The sequence below is a fragment of the Harmonia axyridis genome, chromosome 5 (genome assembly GCF_914767665.1).
Source record: "Harmonia axyridis chromosome 5, icHarAxyr1.1, whole genome shotgun sequence".
Classification (NCBI taxonomy): domain Eukaryota; kingdom Metazoa; phylum Arthropoda; class Insecta; order Coleoptera; family Coccinellidae; genus Harmonia; species Harmonia axyridis.
Window position 1 is genome coordinate 40583157 of NC_059505.1, and position 23417 is coordinate 40606573.

The window sequence follows — 23417 nt, forward strand, 5'->3', positions numbered from 1 at the left end:
TCTTTTCGCTGCATTAGAAGTTTCGATGGTTTTTGTATTGGTTTGACAGTTGAGAATGTCAAAGTATTAGGTTCACAACTTCGCTTCCGCCGTTTAGCAATAGATGACTGTAGCGATAAGTGGTAGTCGAAATAAATAGATTGTAGATGTCATACAATAAACTTAGGTATTTGTAAACATAACGCCATCAAAATATTAGTCGATTTTTGTCTGCATCATGAAGTTATTCTCGATTAAACATATCCGCTTACGAGCCAAATTCTTGTCATTTGCGTGAAGTTTTAATTTTCTGTTTCAATATGAAGAAATCTGCGTCTAAGGGTGATCGAACGCTCTCAAATACCCATGGTGAAGCCACTATTAGAGACAGAACGTGTCGAGAGTGGTTTCAATGCTTCAAGAACGGTGATTTTGACGTTGAATACCAGCATGGCGGTGGAAGACAGGAGGTTTTCGAAGGTGCAGCATTGGAGGCATTACTTGATCAAGACTCGTGTCAAACGCAACAAGAATTTGCAGGATCATTGGGAGTGACGCAACAAGCCATTTCAAAACGTCTGAAAGTCATGGGAATGATTCAGAAACAAGGAAATTGGGTGCCGTACGAATTGAAGCCGAGAGATGTTGAACGGCGTTTGTTTGCTTGTGAACAGCTGCTTGCAAGATAAAGACGGAAGGGTTTTCTGCATCGCATTGTGACTGGAGACAGAAATGGGTTCACTACGATAGTCCCAAGCGCAGAAAATGATGGGTATATCCCGGCCATGCTTCCATATTAACGGTTCCAAGGTCGAATTCTCAGTTTTTGGTGGGGCCAGCTCGTCGTAGTGTATTATGAGTTGTTGAAACCGATTGAAACATTCACAAGCGATCGTTATCGAACGCAATTGAAGCGTTTAAGCCGAGCATTGAAAGACAAAGGCTGAAATACAACGGGAGACATGATAAAGTTATTTTACAGCATGATACGACCCCATGTTGCGAAAGTGGTCGAGACATACTTGGAAACGTTGAAATGGGTAGTCCTACCCCACCTGCCGTATTCTCCAGACGTTGCTTCCTCGGACTATCACTTGTTCCGATAAATGTAACACGGCCTGGTTGGCCAGCACTTCCGGTCTTAAGAAGAATTAAAAAATTGGATCGATTCGTGGATCGCTACAAAAGAAGACCAGTTTTTTTTTTTAACGCGGGATTCGTACGCTGCCCGAAAGATGGCAGAAAGTAGTGGCCAGCGATGGACAATACTCTGAATCCTAAATATAAAACCAGTTTTTTACAATAAAGCCTCGAATTTCGGAAAAAACGGAGAAAGCAAAGCTGTACGCATACGTATGTTGACATTTCTGTTCAGAAAGGTTTCGAAATTCATCATGAATCGTCCAACGCTACCTTAAGCTCTAAAAGCGCAATTGGAGCATAAACAATGAACGCTCGAAAGCTCACGAGTTTACGTCAATGCCTTACTCATTTTGTTTTAGATTCCAATAAATATTACAACGCTTTGTTATCCCTGAAAACGTCTGAAACCTGCACCCTTCAGTAGGCCTATCGAAATCCACTTCCTACTCTCATTTGTCGACTCACCCTTGTAAAACATCATTAAAAGATACGCGGACTAATCGATTTGTCAGTCGCCACCCCACGATGGCTTTGGGTTGGCATTTCCGCCGTTTTGGAAAGCCAGAACGAAGTAAACGGGCATCTTTTTAGGGTGAATTGACGTTTCTCTCGAATAAATTGAAGTCATGTGTGAGACGAAGTCACTTGATCCTGTATATTCGGTAGCCTAAACAAAACAGGGAAGAATTTGTGGGGTTCTGTTTGAGAAAAATTCTGCTGAAAAATGTGGTTTACTCATTATGAAGAATGAAAATGGTGCTTTTTCACAATCTTTCATTAGATTTCGGATATTTATAACTGCCCTATCCTCATATAGAAAGGCTACAAAAAGCCATTGAAACTTTTGAATTGATGAAATGCTACAAAAATTTACTGATTCAGTTTTTCATCAATAACTTTTATTACTTTGCTCTTTGCACCTTTTCGACTTTATTATGGGACTCTTGATCATGGAGAAGGACTATGTGAAGGGTTTTTCATGGAGACTATTGAGAGGTTTAGGACATATAACATTATTTCAGAAATTGTATGTTGTAAACTGAAATTTTCAAAAAAATTTTGATAATATTCTCGAGACTACCAACTCTCCTTGAAGCAAGATACGGACTTGAAACCTCAATATGTTTAAGTCGAAAAATTGGTCTCAAATTTTCCATACCCAGACCTCTAAAAAAATGTTTTTGACAAAAGTTCCCCTATGGGAATTTCATTCCATTTTATCAGTTGATTAGATAACATAGATCACGAAAATGCTTGCAATTCAGCGATTAATCCATTGCATTCCAGAAATTATAGGTTGTAAACTGTAAATTTAAAAAAAATTTTGATAATATCCTCGAGGCTGCTAATTCTCCTCGGGCAAGATATGGACTTGAAACCGCAATATGTTTCAGATTACTTGTCGATCTATACAATACATTTTTGTTTGATGGGTCTGTGGCCAATGTTTTAGGAGATATTACGATTGTTGTGTAGAGATTCAATTTTTACGGTATTTCAAAATTTTGAGATACTCTTCTTGAAATTTTCCATGACCAATTCGCTCATTTGCAGCTGTATATCCTCGATAACTTCCAAACTAACTACAAATTCCATCTTCAAGATCTTGAATCGATTGTAAAACATTGACATAGACCTTATCTTCCACGAGACCAAAGGAAAAAGTCTAAAGATGTTAAATCACAAGATCTCGGTGGCCAATTGTAATCACCTTTTCGAAAAATAACACAGCGAGGAAACTTCTTTACAAAATTGCGATTGTTTCGTTGCTCATGATCGACCGGCTTTAAAAGCCTTAAGACCTAATAATGTCGTTTGTGGAATCCTTAACCCTTCAAAGGCTACCGTGACCATATGGTCACACCTACAGCGCTGCACAAAATCAGCTGACATATGTACGTATATCTTAGTATACGTGAGGAAGCGATGATATTTATTCAGTTGACTTAGGAACTTTGTAGTGTGAACGTGTCGCATTGTTATTCCACTGATTTCTCATTCGTAATAGAGGTGAACTGCCGTGTTTGTTAGGTATTCGCAATAAAATGGATCCCAAATTTGTGTAAGTATCAAATTTCTATTTCAAACTGAATATCTTTTAATTATATTTGTTTCAATAGTTGGTGAAATGTGTGAGGAATTTCAAGAATATATTAGATTTGAATATCTCTTCTCTGTTCAAAATCAACTTTGATGCAAACTTGACTGTGACCGCATGGTGACACTAGCCGAATCTGGCAGAAATTGATATTTTTTGTTTCAGGCGAGGTTTCTCTCTCAAAGAAGCCTTAGATATAGTATATAACGACGAAGAAGATAGCAATGGTGTGTGTGACATTTACATATCACCGCCGGAACCAAATGTACTGACAGATGAAGATTCGGGTGATGAAGAAGGCGGGGAAATGGATAATTTATCACGTGGCCAATTATCAACTGCAGCAGAAATCCGACTTTCTGACAATTCGCGCATAACTGGCTTCGAAGATGTTTCAAATGAAGAAGGCAGTGAAGGAGACAATAGTTTATTAGAAAGTGAAGTTAGTCAGATTGAAAAATGTGGTCCAAGCACTAGTTCAAACAAGAGCACCAAAAAGACGAATTCAACGAAGAAGCCGCAGAAGAAAGTGAAAGAAACACTCAAAAGAACTTGGATCGAGGGCGATCTTCTAAAAACGACAGCAGTATTTCCACAGCCAGACTATACCAATTTTATAGGAAAATCCCCAACAGATTTATTTGAATTGTTTTTCGACGACGACATTGTTCGTATGTTAGTAGAAGAATCAAATAAATATGCGCTCTTCCTAAACCATCCAGATCCGAAAATAGAATCTGATGAAATGAAGTGTTTCATCGGTATACTTATTTTGACCGGGTATAACTCTCTTCCCGGAAAATGTTTTTACTGGGATTCAGAATCGGACATGGGAAATCAATTAGTAAAGGAAGCAATGCGTAGGGACAGATTTCGACAGATAATGCGTTTTTTACATTGTGCCGATAATACCAAACCCAATTACAAAGACAAAATGTGGAAACTTAGGCCGCTCATTGAAAAACTTCAAAAAAATTATTTGAAATATTTTAAGCCGACAGAAAATATGAGTTACGACGAATGTATGGTGAAATACTATGGCAGACACAGCTGCAAACAGTTTATTCGCGGAAAACCGATAAGATTTGGCTATAAAGTATGGAGTTTGAATGCCGAAAACGGCTACCTAATCAACTTCGATATATATCAGGGAAGTAATCCGAAGTCGGTTACTGAATATGACAATAAATTTGGAAAAGCTACTTCTCCATTACTAATAATGCTAGACTCCTTGCCAGATAGAAATCTTCGTTATCAAATTTATACAGACAATTTGTTTACGAGTTTCAATCTTTTGACGGAGCTAAAGCAAAGAGGCTATGGAGTTACAGGAACCGTTAGAGAAAATAGGGTTCCAAAGGACTGCCCAATAACTTCTAAATTAGACATGAAGAAAAAAAAAAGAGGTTCTATCGAGTCTAAAATTTCAAAAGATGAAGGTGTGATACTAGTGCGTTGGACTGACAATGCCCCTGTTACCATGGCTTCAACTTCTTATGGAATTGAACCCACTTCTTTGGTGAAAAGATATTCACAGTCCGAGAAGAAAATTATTCAAATTCCCCAGCCACGTCTTATAAATGCCTATAATAAATATATGGGTGGGACAGATCGGATGGACGAAGATATTGCGCGCCATAGAATAGGTATCAGAAGTAAGAAATGGTATTGGCCGTTACTTACTTGGCTTATAGATACCGCATTACACAATGCATGGATACAGTATAAAAGTGCAGGTAATTCAATTACTAATCTGAATTTCAGAAGAGAAATTGTAAAGGTATACCTAAATAGGTTTAAAACTGCCCCAAAAAGATATGGAAGACCAACAACGAGTAGAAATAGTGTCTCCATGAATAGGATTTCGGATGATATCAGGTATGACCATAAGGACCACTTAGTTGTTCCAGTTCCAAATAACAAGAGGAGAAGATGTGCCGGAGAAGGATGCTCCTCTGTTGGTCGAACACAGTGCAATAAATGTGATTTGGGACTATGTGTGGAATGTTTTTATATATTTCACATTAAATAATTTGTTCGACATTTCTGTATTCATATTGGGCTAGTGTGACCATATGGTTACGCCATTTTTTTGAGAAAAATAAAGGAAAAAAATGCATAATTCTTATTCTACCCAACACTGATAAATGGAATTCACTCAATAGAATCGCTAAATTTGCTCTCTTGAAAAAATAATAATTCCGCCTTTGAAGGGTTAATTCCAAAAATCAACGAGGAATCGAAAAATCTGGGTTTTCGTCAACACTACGGGCTACAGCAGCAATATTTTTAGTTTTTCTCGAGTGACGCTCACGGTTTTGATTCTCCACATCACTAACTATTCCAACAGCTCAAATTTTCCATCTAGTTCACTATTACAGTCCGAAAAGATGCTTCACGACGACCCAAACTGTGACTGTATCATAGTCATCATTTTTGTAGTGAATTTTAACAATTTGTATACGTTGTTGAAGCGTGTATCGTTCCATTTTTAGTCATGACGTAGTTTTTTCTTGTCAAATGTCATAAGATGACAGCTTCAAAAGCAGCAGCTGCCCAGATAGCGGGCTATCCAAAATGAAACCTAGTCAAAAACCCTTCATTTTCATTTTGTTTGATTTTTAATAGGGATAAATAGCCTGTTTTAACTGTTTCATTTTCCCTTGCTCCACCCCTGCCCTAAGTCGGTTTCTCGAAGCCAGGAAGCCATTTTTTTCGGGCGTGCATCGAATTACCGAAACAGATTAGGTAAATTGAGTCATTCACAACTCGCCGCTGAAATAAACGACTACCAAATTAGATTTTTAGGCTTTTAATTGCCCAGACATGTCCTGTCACCTGTAACGGATTCCTGTAACGGGCGTTATCAACGAATTAACAAAGCTTCAATTGTAAATGAATCTATTAATTCCTTAAATAGCGATAGTGGCTTTCTTAGTTGTATGTTGATAGTGTTGGAACACCTTAAAGATTGATTGGATTATCTGAATTGATTTGAAACTAGTTTGGTACCGTATACAAGGTGATTCACCGGTATGGCCTATTAGACCACTATTTTTGTACGTAGAATCGACTGAAAAAATAAAAATAATAGGCTCTAATTTGAAAATCTTGAGATTGGATGAATTTGAGTTGTCCAAGTTCATGATCTTCTTATAAACAACCTGTACATTTCTGGTCCAATTATATATAATACTACGTATTTGCAGAATCGAAAAAGAAAAAAAATTTTTCGGAAAAAGCTTTTTCTGCAGAAATATTCCAAAAAGTTTGAGTCCTAATCGCCACCATTTTTTTTAAAAGAATTCCAATAACTCATGAACTGTTGTGTTTTTACCAAAGGTATTGCCGAAATTTCCATAAAAAAGCTATCTAATGATGCAACAATATACTGGGTGTGCCATTTGAAATAAGAAAGTAATATAACCGGAAGTTGTAGAGATCTGAAAATATTTTAGGGAGAAAGATCATTGTCTCAAACCCCCAATATGCAAATTTTCAGCTCAAAATAATGATAATTTTTCCATAAACGTCTAATAGGCCATCCCTGGATTTGTGTATTTGCAATTGGTAAATGTAAATGTGGGCACCCAAAAGTTTCTGACTTTACATCGTTGCTTTCCTCAATATTTTAATGAGTTATATCAAAGGAAACCAAGCATAATTCGAGTGGTTTTGTCTGTCAATTCGACCCTATCTAACAGTGAGAATTCGCTACTTCCCTTAGAATGACATTCAAAGTCAATTCAACGCATAATCATAGAGCAACTATATGTCTTCTTCTTCACTTCATCGCTTCGTATAATCATCCAGTTCCCTATCTACGCCACTGATGCTTTCTCTCCACCCCCATCGGATGGAATTAGTCAAATTACGTCAATTTCCGGTGGCGTTCGACAATAATGGATTTGTTGTTCCGACAGCCGTCTATGCATCTCTATGCTTTATGTGGACATAATTCGATGACCGTCTTAATACCCATCCCCTCCAATGGTTTGACGATCACTAATCTTTTGATTTTAGTGCGTGTGTAGAAGAATCAACGGTCGGTGATTTCTTTTGTTCGAGCTTTGAAAACGCCTTGTTGATTGAGTACAGAATACATAAAAGACAGACAGGGACTGACTAGGGATTCAAGAAAATTATTGCACTATTGATTAAATTTTTTTGCGATATTCTGTTTGTATTTTCTATGGTTCATATGGAGCTTTCAACACGAAATTCTATATGAAGCTTGAAATTGTTATGAAAAGTTAGTTTTAAGTATGTTCTATGGTCCGATATTATGATGGTATTTACTATAGTGTTAGATTCTTCTTTTTTCGCTGTTATTTGAGAGGTCATTGAAATAAGGAAAATAGATGTGGCACAACATGAACAACAACTTTTTTGAAAGCATGAAACCATCCTGTAGTTTTATCAGGTTCTACTCCGAATAAGTCAAATATGCGAACTTAATTCACTGAAACGTAGAGACGCCACTGCCTTGACAGATACATCGATTCTCATATTATCCCTTTTCTTTTTCTTTTCTTCTGCGCCGAAAAAACATCGAACATTCACTTATGGAGATTTGATTCAATGCCCAGAGGCATAAATACACGGGGCATCATATGCCTACAAAGGTTTTTGCAGAACTCGTTGAACCAAAAACGGACGCCAATAAGTCAAAGACCACAACGTGCGTTTTTTTATTGTTCGCAATGTCTGTTAGCGCATATGTGGCCCGAAATGTAGCAATATTGTCGCTTTGTGAGGCTGAAACCAAACAGAATTTATGGCTTCGTTTTGGGAATTGACTTCTTCGTTAATACTTGGGTGGTATGATACAAAGCGCTGTCATGTATACGGTAGAATACTTGGCAACTTTGTTGGTAGCTCCACTCAGATGCTGTTCGATTGGTCCTCATCTTACGAGATATTCAATTTTATTATTATAATCAAGGTGACATCGGCGCTCGAAAATTCCTTACTGAAAAGTGACAGATGACACACGTCATTCGTGTGACAGATGACATACGTCACCTGTCAGACGAACCATAGAAATTCCGAAAAATAACCTCAAATCGAGCACTACTACTTTTTAACAATCACAACCGACTTCTTACTGAAATTAATCTTTTTTTTTTCTGTTCCAGCCCAATGGGGATACCACAGACAGGGGTCATGTCAGGCTGGATTTAGTGCAGCGATCAACGAGGTGAGTGGTGAGAAAAAATGCCGATGATATCTGGCTTCATTCATCGGCCTGTTCGGCTCGGATGCCTTTGAGCGTATCTCGCATTTCATCTGAATACATTACTAATTGTTATTCACTTTGCTCGGCCCTCTTATTGTTTCTCGCAAAGATAGGCATTTCGAGCATGCGACCGTAGGCCTTATATGACTCCCGGAGGTTTTTTCAAAGGCGGAGGTCCGTATTTTACGTCTTTGCGAATGTTTATCCTCGAGGTTGAACGTCCTGCGAGGATTTTCATGGAGATGGGACGATTTTGCTGGTTCATGATTTTGGATTTGTTCGAGATGAAAAAAAAAATAAAAAAAGCACTGACGTGAAGACAGGAACACTCGTTCATTCATGCACTGAGAGAAATCCATATTTTTTATTAATAAAGCCCTTATTTGGAGGTTATTTATTCACAACTACACTGCGCAAAAGAATTAACGCACATTATGGAAATCTCAAATTTATTCTACAACTAAAGGTGTTCTCAATGATAATTATTTTTATCAGAATTATGCATGCATTTGTTATCCACTTTCAACGTTTTTCTTCAATACAGATGTTTTTTCCCAGCAGGAATAAAAAAAGATAAGATTAGAAGATTTTGAATGGCTCCATTCTGAAATCAGTTGTTCTCGATCAATTCTAGTGATCAATAGTTTTTCTTTCGTTTGATTTTCTACACTCGATCGCTATGCAACGCGAAACACGCAATTTGACCCAATATTTGACCTTATATTGAAGAACTAAAATATTTTAAATAGAGTGGTCAGAAGATTTCTATATTTTGATAGTTTTTCTGCTCTGTAATAAGCATTTACGCCAGTGGCGTGTATTTGTGATAACTCAATAATAACATAAAAATTGTTGGCAATGTCATGCGACCCCTTATCAACCACGCCACTGAATGACTTACCGTATTATTTCTGCGCCATCTATAGCTCATGATTCAGCGCTATCTATTATCATAGTATAATGCTATTATCGAGTTACTTCTCCAAATCCAAATACAACTACAGTAGCGACCCCTGGTGACTATTTCCTTGCCGTCAAACAGCGGTTGGCTTACTATCCTTTCCTTATACTATGGTAACACCCTGTAACATTGAACTCTTGATGAACTCAACTGTCGAAAACATACACTCTACCAGAGTCCCAGGAGATGATCAATCTCGACAAAGGACACCAGCGTTTACACCAACCGTTTGAAGTCGTTCTTTGATAACGATTTGTCTAAGACCGTGTTTATTTGTTTTTTATCGGCGCTTAGATAAACGAAGAACATCAATCTCAGTTTATAAATATCAAGTATGTGAGAGCCACATACTAGAAGCCACACTAGAAGGCTGGGGGTGTTGAGCTTAAAAGCTTTCTTCAACTTAGGCAGTTACCACGGATATCTCTAATTACAGCCGATATTCGGCCTATTTTATCGGTCTTTGAACGAAAGAGATTTGTGGTCTTTTTACGGGCATTCCACGACCAGTAGCGTACCCCAGGGAGGGATAAAGAGGATGTATTATATTCTCTTTTATATTCCGTGTTTAACTCTTAACTTAATGTGTATTGCATGATCTCGAAACTAATCAAATTCTCATTATGAGTAAGAAAACTTCTTTGGAAAACTTCTTCAAAAGAAGGAAGCTTGATGAAGGCGAATCTTCAAGCTTGAAGATTTTTTCAAATTTTCGAGTTCAAAATTTCCATAAACTTTGAGGTCTGCGAATGATCGGTTAGCAGAGTTAGAGTGAGCTATTCCCAATTAGCAGAATTTCGCGCTTGCCTGAAAATATTCAGTTCGAAGAGCTACCAACAAAGTTACCAAGTATTCTGCCGAAGACATAACAGCATTTTGCATCATACCACCCAAGAATTAACGAAGAAGTCAATTCCCAAAACGAAGCCATAAATTCAGTTTGGTTTCAGCCTCACAAAGCGACAATATTGCTACATTTCGGGCCACATATGCGCCAACAGACATCGCGAACAATAAAAAAACGCACGTTGTGGTCTTTGACTTATTGGCCTCCGTTTTTGGTTCAACGAGTTCTGCAAAAACCTTTGTAGGCATATGATGCCCCATGTATTTATGCCTCTGAGCATTGAATCAAATCTCCATAAGTGAAAGTTCGATGTCTTTTCGGCGCAGAAGAAAAGAAAAAGAAAAGGCATAATACGAGAATCGATGTATCTGTCAAGGCAGTGGCGTCTCTGCGTTTCAGTGAATTAAGTTCGCATATTTGACTTATTTAGCTGTTCACAGAAACAAAACCATGGAAAGGTCTAGATGAATGCTGGAAACTAACTACCAGATTTTGCGTGTATATACAGGGTGTTCTAAAGGTTGTTTTTTTAGAGCTATAGTACTTTAAATTCCAATAAAACAACGATGGATTATTCGATTGACATGAATTTTATTTATCCGCAAGATAATCTGGTGGCATTGCATTTTAAATATGATTTCTGGCATATGACCGCCACGGCTGGCTCGGATGTAGTCCAATCTGGACGTCCAATTTTCGATGACTTTTTCCAACATTTGTGGCCGTATATCGGCAATAACACGATGAATGTTGTCTTCCAACTGGTCAAGGGTTTGTGGCTTATCCGCATAGACCAATGACTTTACATAGCCCCACAGAAAGTAGTCTAGAGGTGTTAAATCACAAGATCTTGGAGGCCAATTCACAGGTCCAAAACGTGAAATTAGGCGGTCACCAAACGTGTCTTCCAATAAATCGATTGTAGCACGAGCTGTGTGACATGTTGCGCCGTCTTGTTGGAACCACAGCTCCTGGACATCATGGTTGTTCAATTCAGGAATGAAAAAGTTAGTAATCATGGCTCTATACCGATCACCATTGACTGTAACGTTCTGGCCATCATCGTTTTTGAAGAAGTACGGACCAATGATTCCACCAGCCCATAAAGCGCACCAAACAGTCAGTTTTTCTGGATGTAACGGTGTTTCGACATACACTTAAGGATTAGCTTCACTCCAAATGCGGCAGTTTTGTTTGTTGACGTAGCCATTCAACCAGAAGTGCGCTACATCGCTAAACAAAATAAAATGGACGTAGTGCGCGATACGTATTCTGCACAGAACAATTATTTTCGAAATAAAATTGTACTATTTTCAAGCGTTTTTCAGGCGTGAGTCTGAGTCTGAGTCTATTCACTTGACAGCTGTTAAATCGGTCGCCATCTTGAACAGTAATGCCAACTTAAAGTTATATACCTCGAAAAAAAACACCCGTTATGACAGTGTATTGTATCATACCACCCAAGTATTAACGAAGAAGTCAATTCCCAAAACGAAGTCATAAATTCAGTTTGGTTTCAGCCTCACAAAGCGACAATATTGCTACATTTCGGGCCACATATGCGCTAACAGACATCCGCGAACAACAAAAAAACCCAAGTTGTGGTCTTTGACTTATTGGCGTCCGCTTTTGGTTCAACGAGTTCTGCTAAAACCTCTGTAGGCATATGATGCCCCGTGTATTTATGCCTCTGAGCATTGAATCAAATCTCCATAAGTGAATGTTCGATGTCTTTTCGGCGCAGAAGAAAAGAAAAAGAAAAGGCATAATACGAGAATCGATGGATCTGTCAAGGCAGTGGCGTCTCTGCGTTTCAGTGGATTTGGTTCGCACATTAGACTTATTCGGCTGTTCACAGAGACAAAACCTTAGAAAGGTCAAGTTGAATACTGAAAACAAACTACCCAATTTTTCCGTTACACATAGGATTGAGATTTTGTGTGTATATACAGGGTGTTCTACAAGCTCTATGACAAACTTAAACAGATAATAGCAGTGCTCATTCTGAAGATTTTTTCCTATATTAACATAGGTCAGATTCGCTTTCGTTTGGAAGTTACAAGTAAAAGGTGTTTTTTTTTTTAGAGCTATAGAACATTAAATTGCAATGAAACAAAGATAAATTATTTGATTGACATGGATTTTATTTATCCGCAAGATAATCTTGTGGTATTACATTTTAAATATGATTTCTGGCATATGACCGCCACGACTGGCTCGGATGTAGTCCAATCTGGACGTCCAATTTTCGATGACTTTTTCCAACATTTGTGGCCGTATATCGGCAATAACACGGCGAATGTTGTCTTCCAAATGGTCAAGGGTTTATGGCTTATCCGCATAGACCAATGACTTATAGCCCCACAGAAAGTAAACTATCGGTGTTAAATCACAAGATCTTGGAGGCCAATTCACAGGTCCAAAACGTGAAATTAGGCGGTCACCAAACGTGTCTTTCAATAAATCGATTGTGGCACGAGCTGTGTGACATGTTGCGCCGTCTTGTTGGAACCGCAGCTCCTGGACATCACGGTTGTTCAATTCAGGAATGAAAAAGTTAGAAATCACGGCTCTTTACCGATCACCATTGACTGTAACGTTCTGGCCATCATCGTTTTTGGAGAAGTATGGACCAATGATTCCACCAGCCCATAAAGCGCACCAAACAGTCAGTTTTTCTGGATGTAACGGTGTTTCGACATACACTTGAGGATTAGCTTCACTCCAAATGCGGCAGTTTTGTTTGTTGACGTAGCCATTCAACCAGAAGTGCGCCTCATCGCTAATGGACGTAGTGCGCGATACGTATTCCGCACAGAACTATTATTTTCGAAATAAAATTGCACTATTTTTAAGCGTTATTCAGGCGTGAATCTATTTATTATGAATTGCCAACCCAAACTGAGAATAAATCACTTGACAGCTGTTGAATCGGTCGCCCTTTCGAACAGTAATGCCAACTTGAAGTTATATACCTCGAAAAAAAACACCCAATAGTAGTGCTCATTCTAAAGATTTTTTTCTATATTAACATAGGTCAGATTCGTTTTCGTTTGGAAGTTACGAGTATTTGAAATAATCCATTTTTTTTCTCGAATTGTTGTAACTTCTAAACGAAAACCAATTGGACCTTTGTTAATAGGAAAAAAACATGATCAGAATGAGTGGAGTTGTCATCTTTCAAATCTTGTCATATACCTTGTAGAACACCCTTTAAAATAACAAATAACAGGTAAATTCCAAACGAAAAAAGGTGGAATTTTGAAATTTTCAGCTCAGGTTCGGATTTTGAATGCAGCAATTCGAAATTTCGTGTTCCTGATACTTTTGAAACTACATATCGCAAAGATTGTTCAGGGAACAACCAAAAAAAATTCTGGCTGATGCCTCTTACGCCACTGGGTGTGCATTTGGCATACAACATCGATCTCTTGTAGCCGCTGACTGTACGAACCATACTTGTATGTTGGGTTATAATGAAACAGTCCGAGGAAATGGTAAATGTAGCATGTCAGGTGTACCACCATTAGGACGTGAAACATGGTGGATGTGCATAAAAGCTTGTGAAAGCAACGGAAATTTGAAATACGTTTTACGTCTCGAACGGCAACTGGCTGTAATATCCTATTCCAAGATCTTTGTACGATTCATCTGGAACTGTTTCAATGAAATTGGAATTCTCGACCATAACTCTCTAGGTAACTTGAGATTATCGTTTCTCCGTAAAATCTTCACGATATAGCGATAGAATTGAGAGAATATTCTGGAAAAAATTGAATTGCAACGTAACTGATATTTTTAGAGAAATTGGGAAAGCATTGGCGGGAACTCGGAAACTTTTGAGCGCTTGTTCATTTAATTGCACTTTTCAAGACTACATAATTGTATACAGGGTGTACCTGGAGGAACAGACGAAAATGGGAGATTCCTTGGATAATTTTAGGAATACCTTTTATGTTTAACATAATATACTCTTAGTGATGAATAAATATATGTAACGGGTGTTTTTTTCGAGGTATATAACTTTAAGTTGGCATCACTGTTCAAGATGGCGACCGATTTAACAGCTGTCAAGTAATTCATTCTCAGTTTGGTTTGGCAATTCATCATGAATAGACTCACGCCTGAACAACGCTTGCAAATTTAATTTCGAAAATAATGGTTCTGTGCGGAATACGCATCGCGCACTACGTCCTTTTTATTTTGTTTAGCGATGAAGCGCATTTCTGGTTGAATGGCTACGTCACCAAACAAAACTGCCGCATTTGGAGTGCAGCTAATCCTCAAGTGTATGTCGAAACACCGTTACATCCAGAAAAACTGACTGTTTGGTGCGCTTTATGGGCTGGTGGAATCATTGGTCCGTACTTCTTCAAAAACGATGATGGCCAGAACGTTACAGTCAATGGTGATAGGTATAGAGCCATGATTACTAACTTTTTCATTCCTGAATTGAACAACCATTATGTCCAGGAGCTGTAGGTCCAACAAGACGGCGCAACATGTCACACAGCTCGTGCCACAATCGATTTATTGAAAGACACGTTTGGTGACCGCCTAATTTCACGTTTTGGACCTGTGAATTGGCCTCCAAGATCTTGTGATTTAACACCGCTAGACTACTTTCTGTGGGGCTATGTAAAGTCATTGGTCTATGCGGATAAGCCACAAACCCTTGACCATTTGGAAGACAACATTCGCCGTGTTATTGCCGATATACGGCCACAAATGTTGGAAAAAGTCATCGAAAATTGGACGTCCAGATTGGACTACATCCGAGCCAACCGTGGCGGTCAAATGCCAGAAATAATATTTAAAATGTAATGCCACAAGATTATCTTGCGGATAAATAAAATTCATGTTAATCGAATAATCCATCGTTGTTTTATTGCAATTTAAAGTTCTATAGCTCTAAAAAAAACACCCTTTATATATTATATTATTCTGCGTTGGAAGAGGAAAAAATCAATCGAAGCGTAAAAATTGCAGCGTTTTTTTTAACCCCCGTATCTCTTAATCGCCCCATACATCGCTTCGGGACCATATGGCCGATGATGACGTGCAACGGAACCCAGATTAATATATACGACAGTATATACGCGAATCGAGGAAATTGCTTCCACGAAAACCATTCGTCCGATGCGCTCGCATCCAGACAGCGGGTAGGCGCAGCCCTTTCGACCGAAACAACGCTAATTTGACAGGTACATGATTGACGATCACGTCTGTTCGCGGTCCGTACCTGGTATGTATCGTAATCCGGATATCGCGCACGGTAATCGACTACTCCGACTTCCACGCCTCTGTCGACCGGGTATTGAGTCGTTAAGGTGGTTCTTCTTGGGGGCAATAACACTGTGAGGGAGGGTTCACACGAGGTTTTTTTTATGCGTTGTTTTTTTTTCGGATCGTGCGAATTTGGTATTCGGACTTGGAAGTGTACAAGGTGTACTTAATTCGATGCTCACTGAAAGTATCTCGAGAACTATAAGACTTAGAGAAAAAGATCTTCAAGGATTTAATTCATTATAATTCATGAAATGTGAAATTTTGTTATCCAAACATCGAATTTTAGTTTCTTTCTGTATTTTCCGGAAGTCACAGACTACTCCACACTAAATTGCGGTTTTTCCTCAATTTAAGGTTCTTCCTCGATAACTGTTAAAGTATTCAGTTTAGGTATAAGGTTTGCTTGAGTAACCCCCACTTTTTTTACGTAGAATCGACTGAAATGATAAATAATATAGGTTCTAAATTGAAAATCTTGAGTTTTGAATAATTTGAGATGTCCAATTTCATGATCTTCTTATGAACACCCTGTACGTTTTTGGTCCAAACCGCAAACAGTCTTACAATACTACGTATTCAAGAATCAAAAAAGAAGAAAGCTTTTTCTGCCGTAAAATTCAAAAAATGTGAGTCTTTATCGCCACCATTTTTTTCATAAAAATCCCATTTACTCATGAACCATTGAGTTTTTACCCAAGGTATGGCATATTGCCGAAATTATCATCAAAAAAGCTATCTAATGATGCAATAATATACTGGGTGTGCCGTTTGAAATGAGGAAGTAGTAGTCTTTTTCCGGTATAATCGGTAGTTGTAGAGGTTTGAAAATATTTTAGGGAGAAAAATCATTGTCCCAAACCACAATATGCAAATTTTCAGCTCAAAATTATGATTAGTTTTCCATAAACGTCTAAAAGGCCATCCCGTTGAATCACTCTGTATTTATATAGTCTCCAAGGATACAGATGAAAGAATGAGCACTCAAAAACTAAAAAACTAATTTTTTATTCATTTATGCGTCAATTTCTGTACCGAATTTCATGCAAATGTCTTCCATAATCTACAATGGACAATTTTTAATTTTATTTTTGAATTCAACAGATTCCATAAAGTAAACTGTGAAAATTTCATTGGGTGCTAATTTTATTTCCAAAAACTCTCATTACTTGATATAATAAGCCAAAATATTCGCAAATCGTTGCGAATTTCTCGAAATCGGACTGATAGAGACCCCTTTCTATCGTACCAGAAGTAAACATCGAACACATGTTCCCTTGCAAACATATATTATTCACTTAAGCCTCGATTAAAGGATTACGCGCAACAACTACAATTACCAGATAAGTACTCGTTAACACGTGAAGTTGAGGACAGGCTGAGAAAATGGTTTATTACTATGCTTTCAGAAGTTTCTGAAGATATAGATAGTTGAACTTGATATGCTGCCTTATTAAGGAATTTTCTAACTTACCGACTAAGTAAAAATATCTTTCATCTCTAGAGCTTTTCTTGAAAATTAGGAAAGTTCTTTGCGTGAATACGTGTCCTCTTACCACTGCTTTCGCTCTCTTACTTTGCAAAACATTTATAGCCATCCACCTAAAAGGTGATCTTTCAAAATTCGAATAGGATAGAAAACATTTTCAATAAAAACCTACACGTAATTTCCAATTGATTTTCTATCGCAACCTTCTTGTACGGAACCTCCTCTGCGCTCATCCTAACACACACTCGTCCACATCCAGCACCCTATCTGATCTCCTTCAAATGGCCAAGTACCAGAATATCAATAACCTTCCAACCGTGTCATGACTTATTCAAAATACATTCACACTTCAAGACTTAAACTTGGAACAATGAGAGGAACTCAAGCTATTCACCTGATATGGAGACTGATATCCCTCTTCATCGAATTATTCAATGAAATTTCCAGCCGTTTATTCACTCGAGACCTGATCATTCCGCCAGATAGACCATAAAAGAATACGCTCCGATGCTTGTACACACTTCTCGGACCGAAGATTCTCGGAATTAATCGTATATCGACATGTAACACGTCGAGAACCGCGATTGCAGCCGTAACTGCCCATAGAACGGGCTGAAAACCATCGAATAAGAAACCGACCGGCCCAAGGTTGCGCCCTTGCGGAACTCCGGATCGGATAATCTTAGGGGCGATGAGCCAGAAAACTAGGTACCGAAACGATATGATAATTTAGGGGGAATATAGTGCGAAATGTATGTAAAGCACCACTTTATATTCGCGGTGAACTGGTTGGAATATGGAATAAGGAGGAAGAATTGTGGTATTATGGTGTCATTACTAAGTTGATCGTGACACATAAAGAGAATCAGGGCAGTTCTAGATTTTATCGAAACCAGGTCGTTACGTGGATGTCTAAATATAAGTTCGTGGTTTTGTTCAGGTGTAGTTTTGTTGGAAACGTGAACTGGGAAACGTTAAAAAAAAAACTAGTTTGTTATTTCCGCCTTTAACAGAAAATATCTCGACAGCCGTGTATGACTTAAATACAGGGGTTTCCAATAAGAGCTTTTACTTATTTAATTAACCATCGCTCGTAAATATAGTAGGTTGTTTTATTAGGAGTAAATGTGGGAGTGTTTGTGAAGAGTTCTAGTTAAGACAAAAAAGTTATTCAAAACAAATGTGATACTAGTTGATATTTGTGAATGTAATCCAAAAAAAAATGAATATCCTGCTATCTGGGCAGCTGATATTTTTGAAGCTGTCATCTTTTGATATTTGAAAAGTACAAACTACGGCATCGCTGAAAATGGAACGACACTCTATTACACAAAGTATGGGAATCCACTACAAAATGGAGAAAATTTTGGACGCACGGTATATATTTCTGCAATCTCGTGTGCGTATAGACTAAATTAGGGGATTCCTCAAGCGCCGAGAGACTGAAGCATTCGCCAGTGTGACTTTAATAGTAGTTTTCTCAACTTTCTATGAAATCTATTGATAGATTTTTGTAGTTTCAGAAATATCTTTCCAAACTTGGCCAAAATCGCCAAGGATTTTTTATCAACGACAGCATCGTCAGTTCCTGTTGAGAGACAAGTTTCCAGAGCTGCTCTTACAGTTACAAAAACCCGCAATAGGTTAGGCGACAAATCTATAAGATGCCTTAGATGTGTCTTAGATCCTGGATGGAAAATTATGAAATCAAACAAAGCCTGGAGGTTTCTAAATATTAAGGATTTTTTATTTATTTTGTTATGATTTATAGTGATTTAATTTATGTTTCTATTACAAAAGAGTTGATATTTTCGGTTCTTTTATACAAAGTTTAATAAATAAAAGTGTTTTTTGCAAGGTTCCTTCTCATTTAATCATTTTCTTGTTGATGTAACAGTGCACAATAAAACTGCTTAAAATCAAGTAGCTTGATATGATTCAAGTATTTGATAAAAAAATACTTGACTTGACTTGAGATTGAAAAACTACTACTTGACTTGAGCTTAACAAAAAATCAAGTCAAGCTCAAGTCAAGTAGCTTGAAAATCAAGCTAAGCCGTGAATCCCTGATGTGGTTCACAAGGGCGCAAATGGCGTATGAATGAACGAGCGCTTAAAAGCTCCTGGTTTAACGTCATCTGTGATGTAGAAGACATCGTCATACTCACTTTTTGTAGACTTATGACCTACGGATTTGCTAAATCAAATTAACATGAACAACATCAACATTTTTCGACAGTGTTGTCACATTGTTCAATATTTACGTAGAAAACACTGCAAAATTGTTAGGTCCACTGGACACTATCCCCATCCGAAGGATCAGCGCCAATCCGATCCTTTCATGTGCCATAGCACCGTCCCATGGACCCCACAGGAAAGCGGTTCCAAGAATGGGCGCCTTACAGTCGCCAACTCGCCAAATAAAGAAACTGAAAAATTCTATAGCAGAAATATGTCGGTTGAAATTTTTTCCACTCTTCCAAAGAACGACTCCTATTTTGGGTCAACACACGAGAGAGAGCCGTACGTACACAAACACACACAAAGAGGCGCATACATTAAATTTTAAGGCGTACCAACTGAATAGTTATTGTGCAAAATATGGCACTGTTCCCAGTTACGGCGATGCCATTTGTATAAATTCTGCCTCGTTTATCAGCGATTTTGTAATAACCGTTTTACAGCCTACTTGTATTATGTTGCCAGGAGAGATTTATTCGATCCCGAGATGATCTAGAGGGGCATGGAATAGAGAGAAAGGATTCGCTTCAAAAGGAGCAACGTATGAAGATATTCATGTTGCGGGTTGATGTAAAATTGTAAAGGATGTTTCGCTTGGAAGGTATTGTTCATCTTCTTTGAGCGTGGAAATATGTATAAGATTCAAACACCAAGCTTAGTCTTCTTCAGAACATCATAAATAAGGTTTTATGAAATATCACAAAGGACTCCAAGTTTTTTCCTAAAACTACTGAATGCTCAACTATTTGACAACATCGGCAAATACAGTTAAAGCAAAATCTTGGCTTGATGAAGAGTTTCCGGGGTCTGCACCAGGAAAATCAACCATCATTGATTGGTATGCTAAGTTTAAACGTGGTGAAATGAGCACTGAAGACGGCGAACGCAATGGACGTCTAAAAGAGGCTGTCACCGACGAAAAAATCGAAAAAGCTCACAAAATAATTTTGAATGACCGTGAAGTGAAGTTGATCGAGATAGCAGACATTGTGAAGATATCGTCTGAACGTGCACATCATATCATTCACGAATATTTCTACATGAGAAACCTGTGTACAAAATGAATGCCGCGCGAGCTCACAATCGATCAAAAGCAACGACGTGTTAATGATTCTGAGCAGTGTTTGAAGCTGTTTAAGTGCAATAAACCTGAATTTTTGCGTCGATATGGGACAATGGATGAAACATGGCTCTGGAGTCCAATCGACAGTCAGCTGAGTGGACTGCACACGATGAACCGAATCCAAAGCAAGGAAAAACACAACAGTCAGCTGGCAAGGTTATGGCATCAGTATTCTGGAATGCGCAAGGTACAATATTCATTGATTACCTCCAAAAGGGGCAGACCATCAACAGCGATTCTTATATAGCGTTATTGGTTCGTTTAAAGGATGAAATCGTTAAAAAAACGGCCCCATGTGAAAAAAAGGTGCTGTTTCATCAAGACAATGCGCCGTGTCACAAATCATTGAAAACAATAGCAAAATTTCATGAATTGGGCTTCAAATTGCTTCTGCATACACCGTATTCGCCAGATCTGGCACCCAGCGACTTTTTTCTGTTCTCAGACCTCTGAAGAATGCTGCTGGAAAGAAATTTAGCGGCAAGAAGAAGTAATCGCCGAAACTGAAGTCTATTTTGAAGCGAAAGACAAATCGTTCTACAAAAATGGTATCGAAGAGTTATAAAATCACTATAATCGCTGTATCGCCCTCGAAGGCAACTATATTGAATAATAAAATCGCATTTTGCCAAAAAAATGTGTTTTACTATGGTAGACCGGGGACTTTTCAAATTGGCCTGTTAATGATATTGTTTAAATTTGCTACAAAAATGGTGACAATTTTGGAGTCACTTACTTTTGTACCTCCAATTTAGGAACACTCTGTATTGTTTTATCATGAGTAAAAATGTGAATCCACGATTTTGTATATGTCAGAATCATTCGAAGCCTAACTTTGATGTCTAAACATATCGGTATGATTTTAAGATAATTCTTACTGCTCGAATTCGAAATTGCCGGTACTTCTTTTTTCATCGGCAGGTGGCGCTATTCGTTGAATGAGTATTTACATGGAATCGACAGCTAAATTTTTCGGGGTTATTATTTGAAATAATAAATGTTTGGAATCGTTAAACACAAATCATGATATTGTTCCAAACAGTAGAACACGAGAGTAATTCGATGATTACCGTTAGGAATAGAATTGAAAAATTCAAAATATGGTTGTCGAAATCATTGCTTCAAACACGTAGACCTTTCTACACTGTTCAAGCACTCTCGAGTTCAATCATTTCTTTCTCGATACCATTACATTTTTACCATATGGCCTTATATAGGTCTATCTTTCATCGGATCAGACAGGCTAGCACATGGCCCTCTAGATTGATCTGTCATTAAATCGGGAACCAGATAGGACCATAGAGAGAGCGAGAGAGAGAAAAATGAGATGTTGGACATAATAGGCTTACACAAATACTCGTCCATTCTTCTTCATGATATAATGACTCGATGTCTTATTTCCATTTATTTAATTTGCCTTCTAATCGACGTCTGATCCACAGAGGAGAAATACATCATTCTTTGGCTGACAACAGGGGCGTACTTAACGTGATTAGGGTTTTAATACGATACCTACCGTATATGGTATAGGCTGAGATTTTGACAGTCGTAATTGGAAATTCAAATTAGATTGGAGCTGGTGATTTGATGAGGTTGAGTGTTCAATTAGAAAACCGACGTTTATTTTGGGAGTATGTGATTTCGATTTCGGAGAAATTAGGACGATATTGAACAAATCTCAAGAATAATAATAAAGGGTTTTCTTATAAGAGAATTCATTTTTAATAGCCCACTATCTGGGCAGCTGTCACTTTTGAAGCTGTCAACTTTTGACATTTGAAAAGTTAAAACTAAGATGCATAGAAAACCTGGTGTGTCTACTTATAATGGGTGTTTTTTTAGAGCTATAGAACTTTGAATTGCAATAAAACAACGATGGATTATTCGATTGACATGAATTTTTTTTATCTGCAAGATAATCTTACATTACATTTTAAATATGATTTCTGGCATATGACCGCCACGGCTGGCTCGGATGTAGTCCAATCTGGACGTCCAATTTTAGATGACTTTTTCCAACATTTGTGGCCTTATATCGGCAATAACACGGCGAATGTTATCTTTCAAATGGTCAAGGGTTTGTGGCTTATCCGCATAGACCAATGACTTTGCATAGCCCCACAGAAAGTAGTCTAGCGGTGTTAAATCACAAGATCTTGGAGGCCAATTCACAGGTCCAAAACGTGGAATTAGGCGGTGACCAAAAGTGTCTTTCAATAAATCGATTGTGGCACGAGCTGTGTGACATGTTGCGCCGTCTTGTTGGAACCACAGCTCCTGGACATCATGGTTGTTCAATTCAGGAATGAAAAAGTTAGTAATCATGGCTCTATACCGATCACCATTGACTGTAACGTTCTGGCCATCATCGTTTTTGAAGTAGTACGGACCAATGATTCCATCAGCCCATAAAGCGCACCAAACAGTCAGTTTTTCTGGATGTAACGGTGTTTCGACATACACTTGAGGATTAGATTCACTCCAAATGCGGCAGTTTTGTTTGTTGACGTAGCCATTCAACCAGAAGTGCGCTTCATCGCTAAACAAAATAAAATGGACGTAGTGCGCGATACGTATTCCGCACAGAACCATTATTTTCGAAATGAAATTGCACTATTTGCAAGCGTTGTTCAGGCGTGAGTATATTCACGATGAATTGCCAAACACAACTGAGAATAAATCACTTGACAGCTGTCAAATCGGTCGCCATCTTGAACAGTAATGTCAACTTAAAGTTATATACCCCGAAAAAAAACGCCCGTTATTTTACACTTCTCTCGATTCTCGGCTCTCGTGACCTTTGAGTATAGAACAATAATATTTTATATTCTATGCTCGTAACAATCTTCTACACTCTATCATTATATTCCATTCGTTTCATTAAAAATTCGATAGGAACTGAATTGTAATTTATTGTGAAAGTTTGTAAAGTCTAAAATCAGTATTTCATTTTTAAACGGCGCCAGGCAGATAGCGGGAATTCGAAAATTTCTGAAGAGCGCCACCTTACA

At 38.0% G+C, this 23417-nt stretch overlaps 2 protein-coding genes across 3 annotated transcripts in view; both read left to right on the plus strand.

Annotated features, from left to right (window-relative positions):
- LOC123680369 (integrin alpha-PS2-like) overlaps nucleotides 1-23417 on the plus strand; it is a 115888-nt gene that overhangs the window by 81962 nt on the left and 10509 nt on the right. For both annotated transcript variants that reach the window (XM_045618238.1, XM_045618239.1), the window contains exon 5: nucleotides 8359-8420. In XM_045618238.1, coding sequence (XP_045474194.1) covers nucleotides 8359-8420 — 62 coding nt within the window. The remainder of the gene's footprint in view (nucleotides 1-8358; nucleotides 8421-23417) is intronic.
- On the plus strand, nucleotides 2978-5434 carry LOC123680370 (piggyBac transposable element-derived protein 3-like). Its single transcript, XM_045618240.1, has 2 exons — nucleotides 2978-3184; nucleotides 3386-5434. Exons 1-2 carry the CDS (start codon nucleotides 3168-3170, stop codon nucleotides 5250-5252), a joined length of 1884 nt encoding a protein of 627 aa, XP_045474196.1. The 5' UTR covers nucleotides 2978-3167; the 3' UTR covers nucleotides 5253-5434.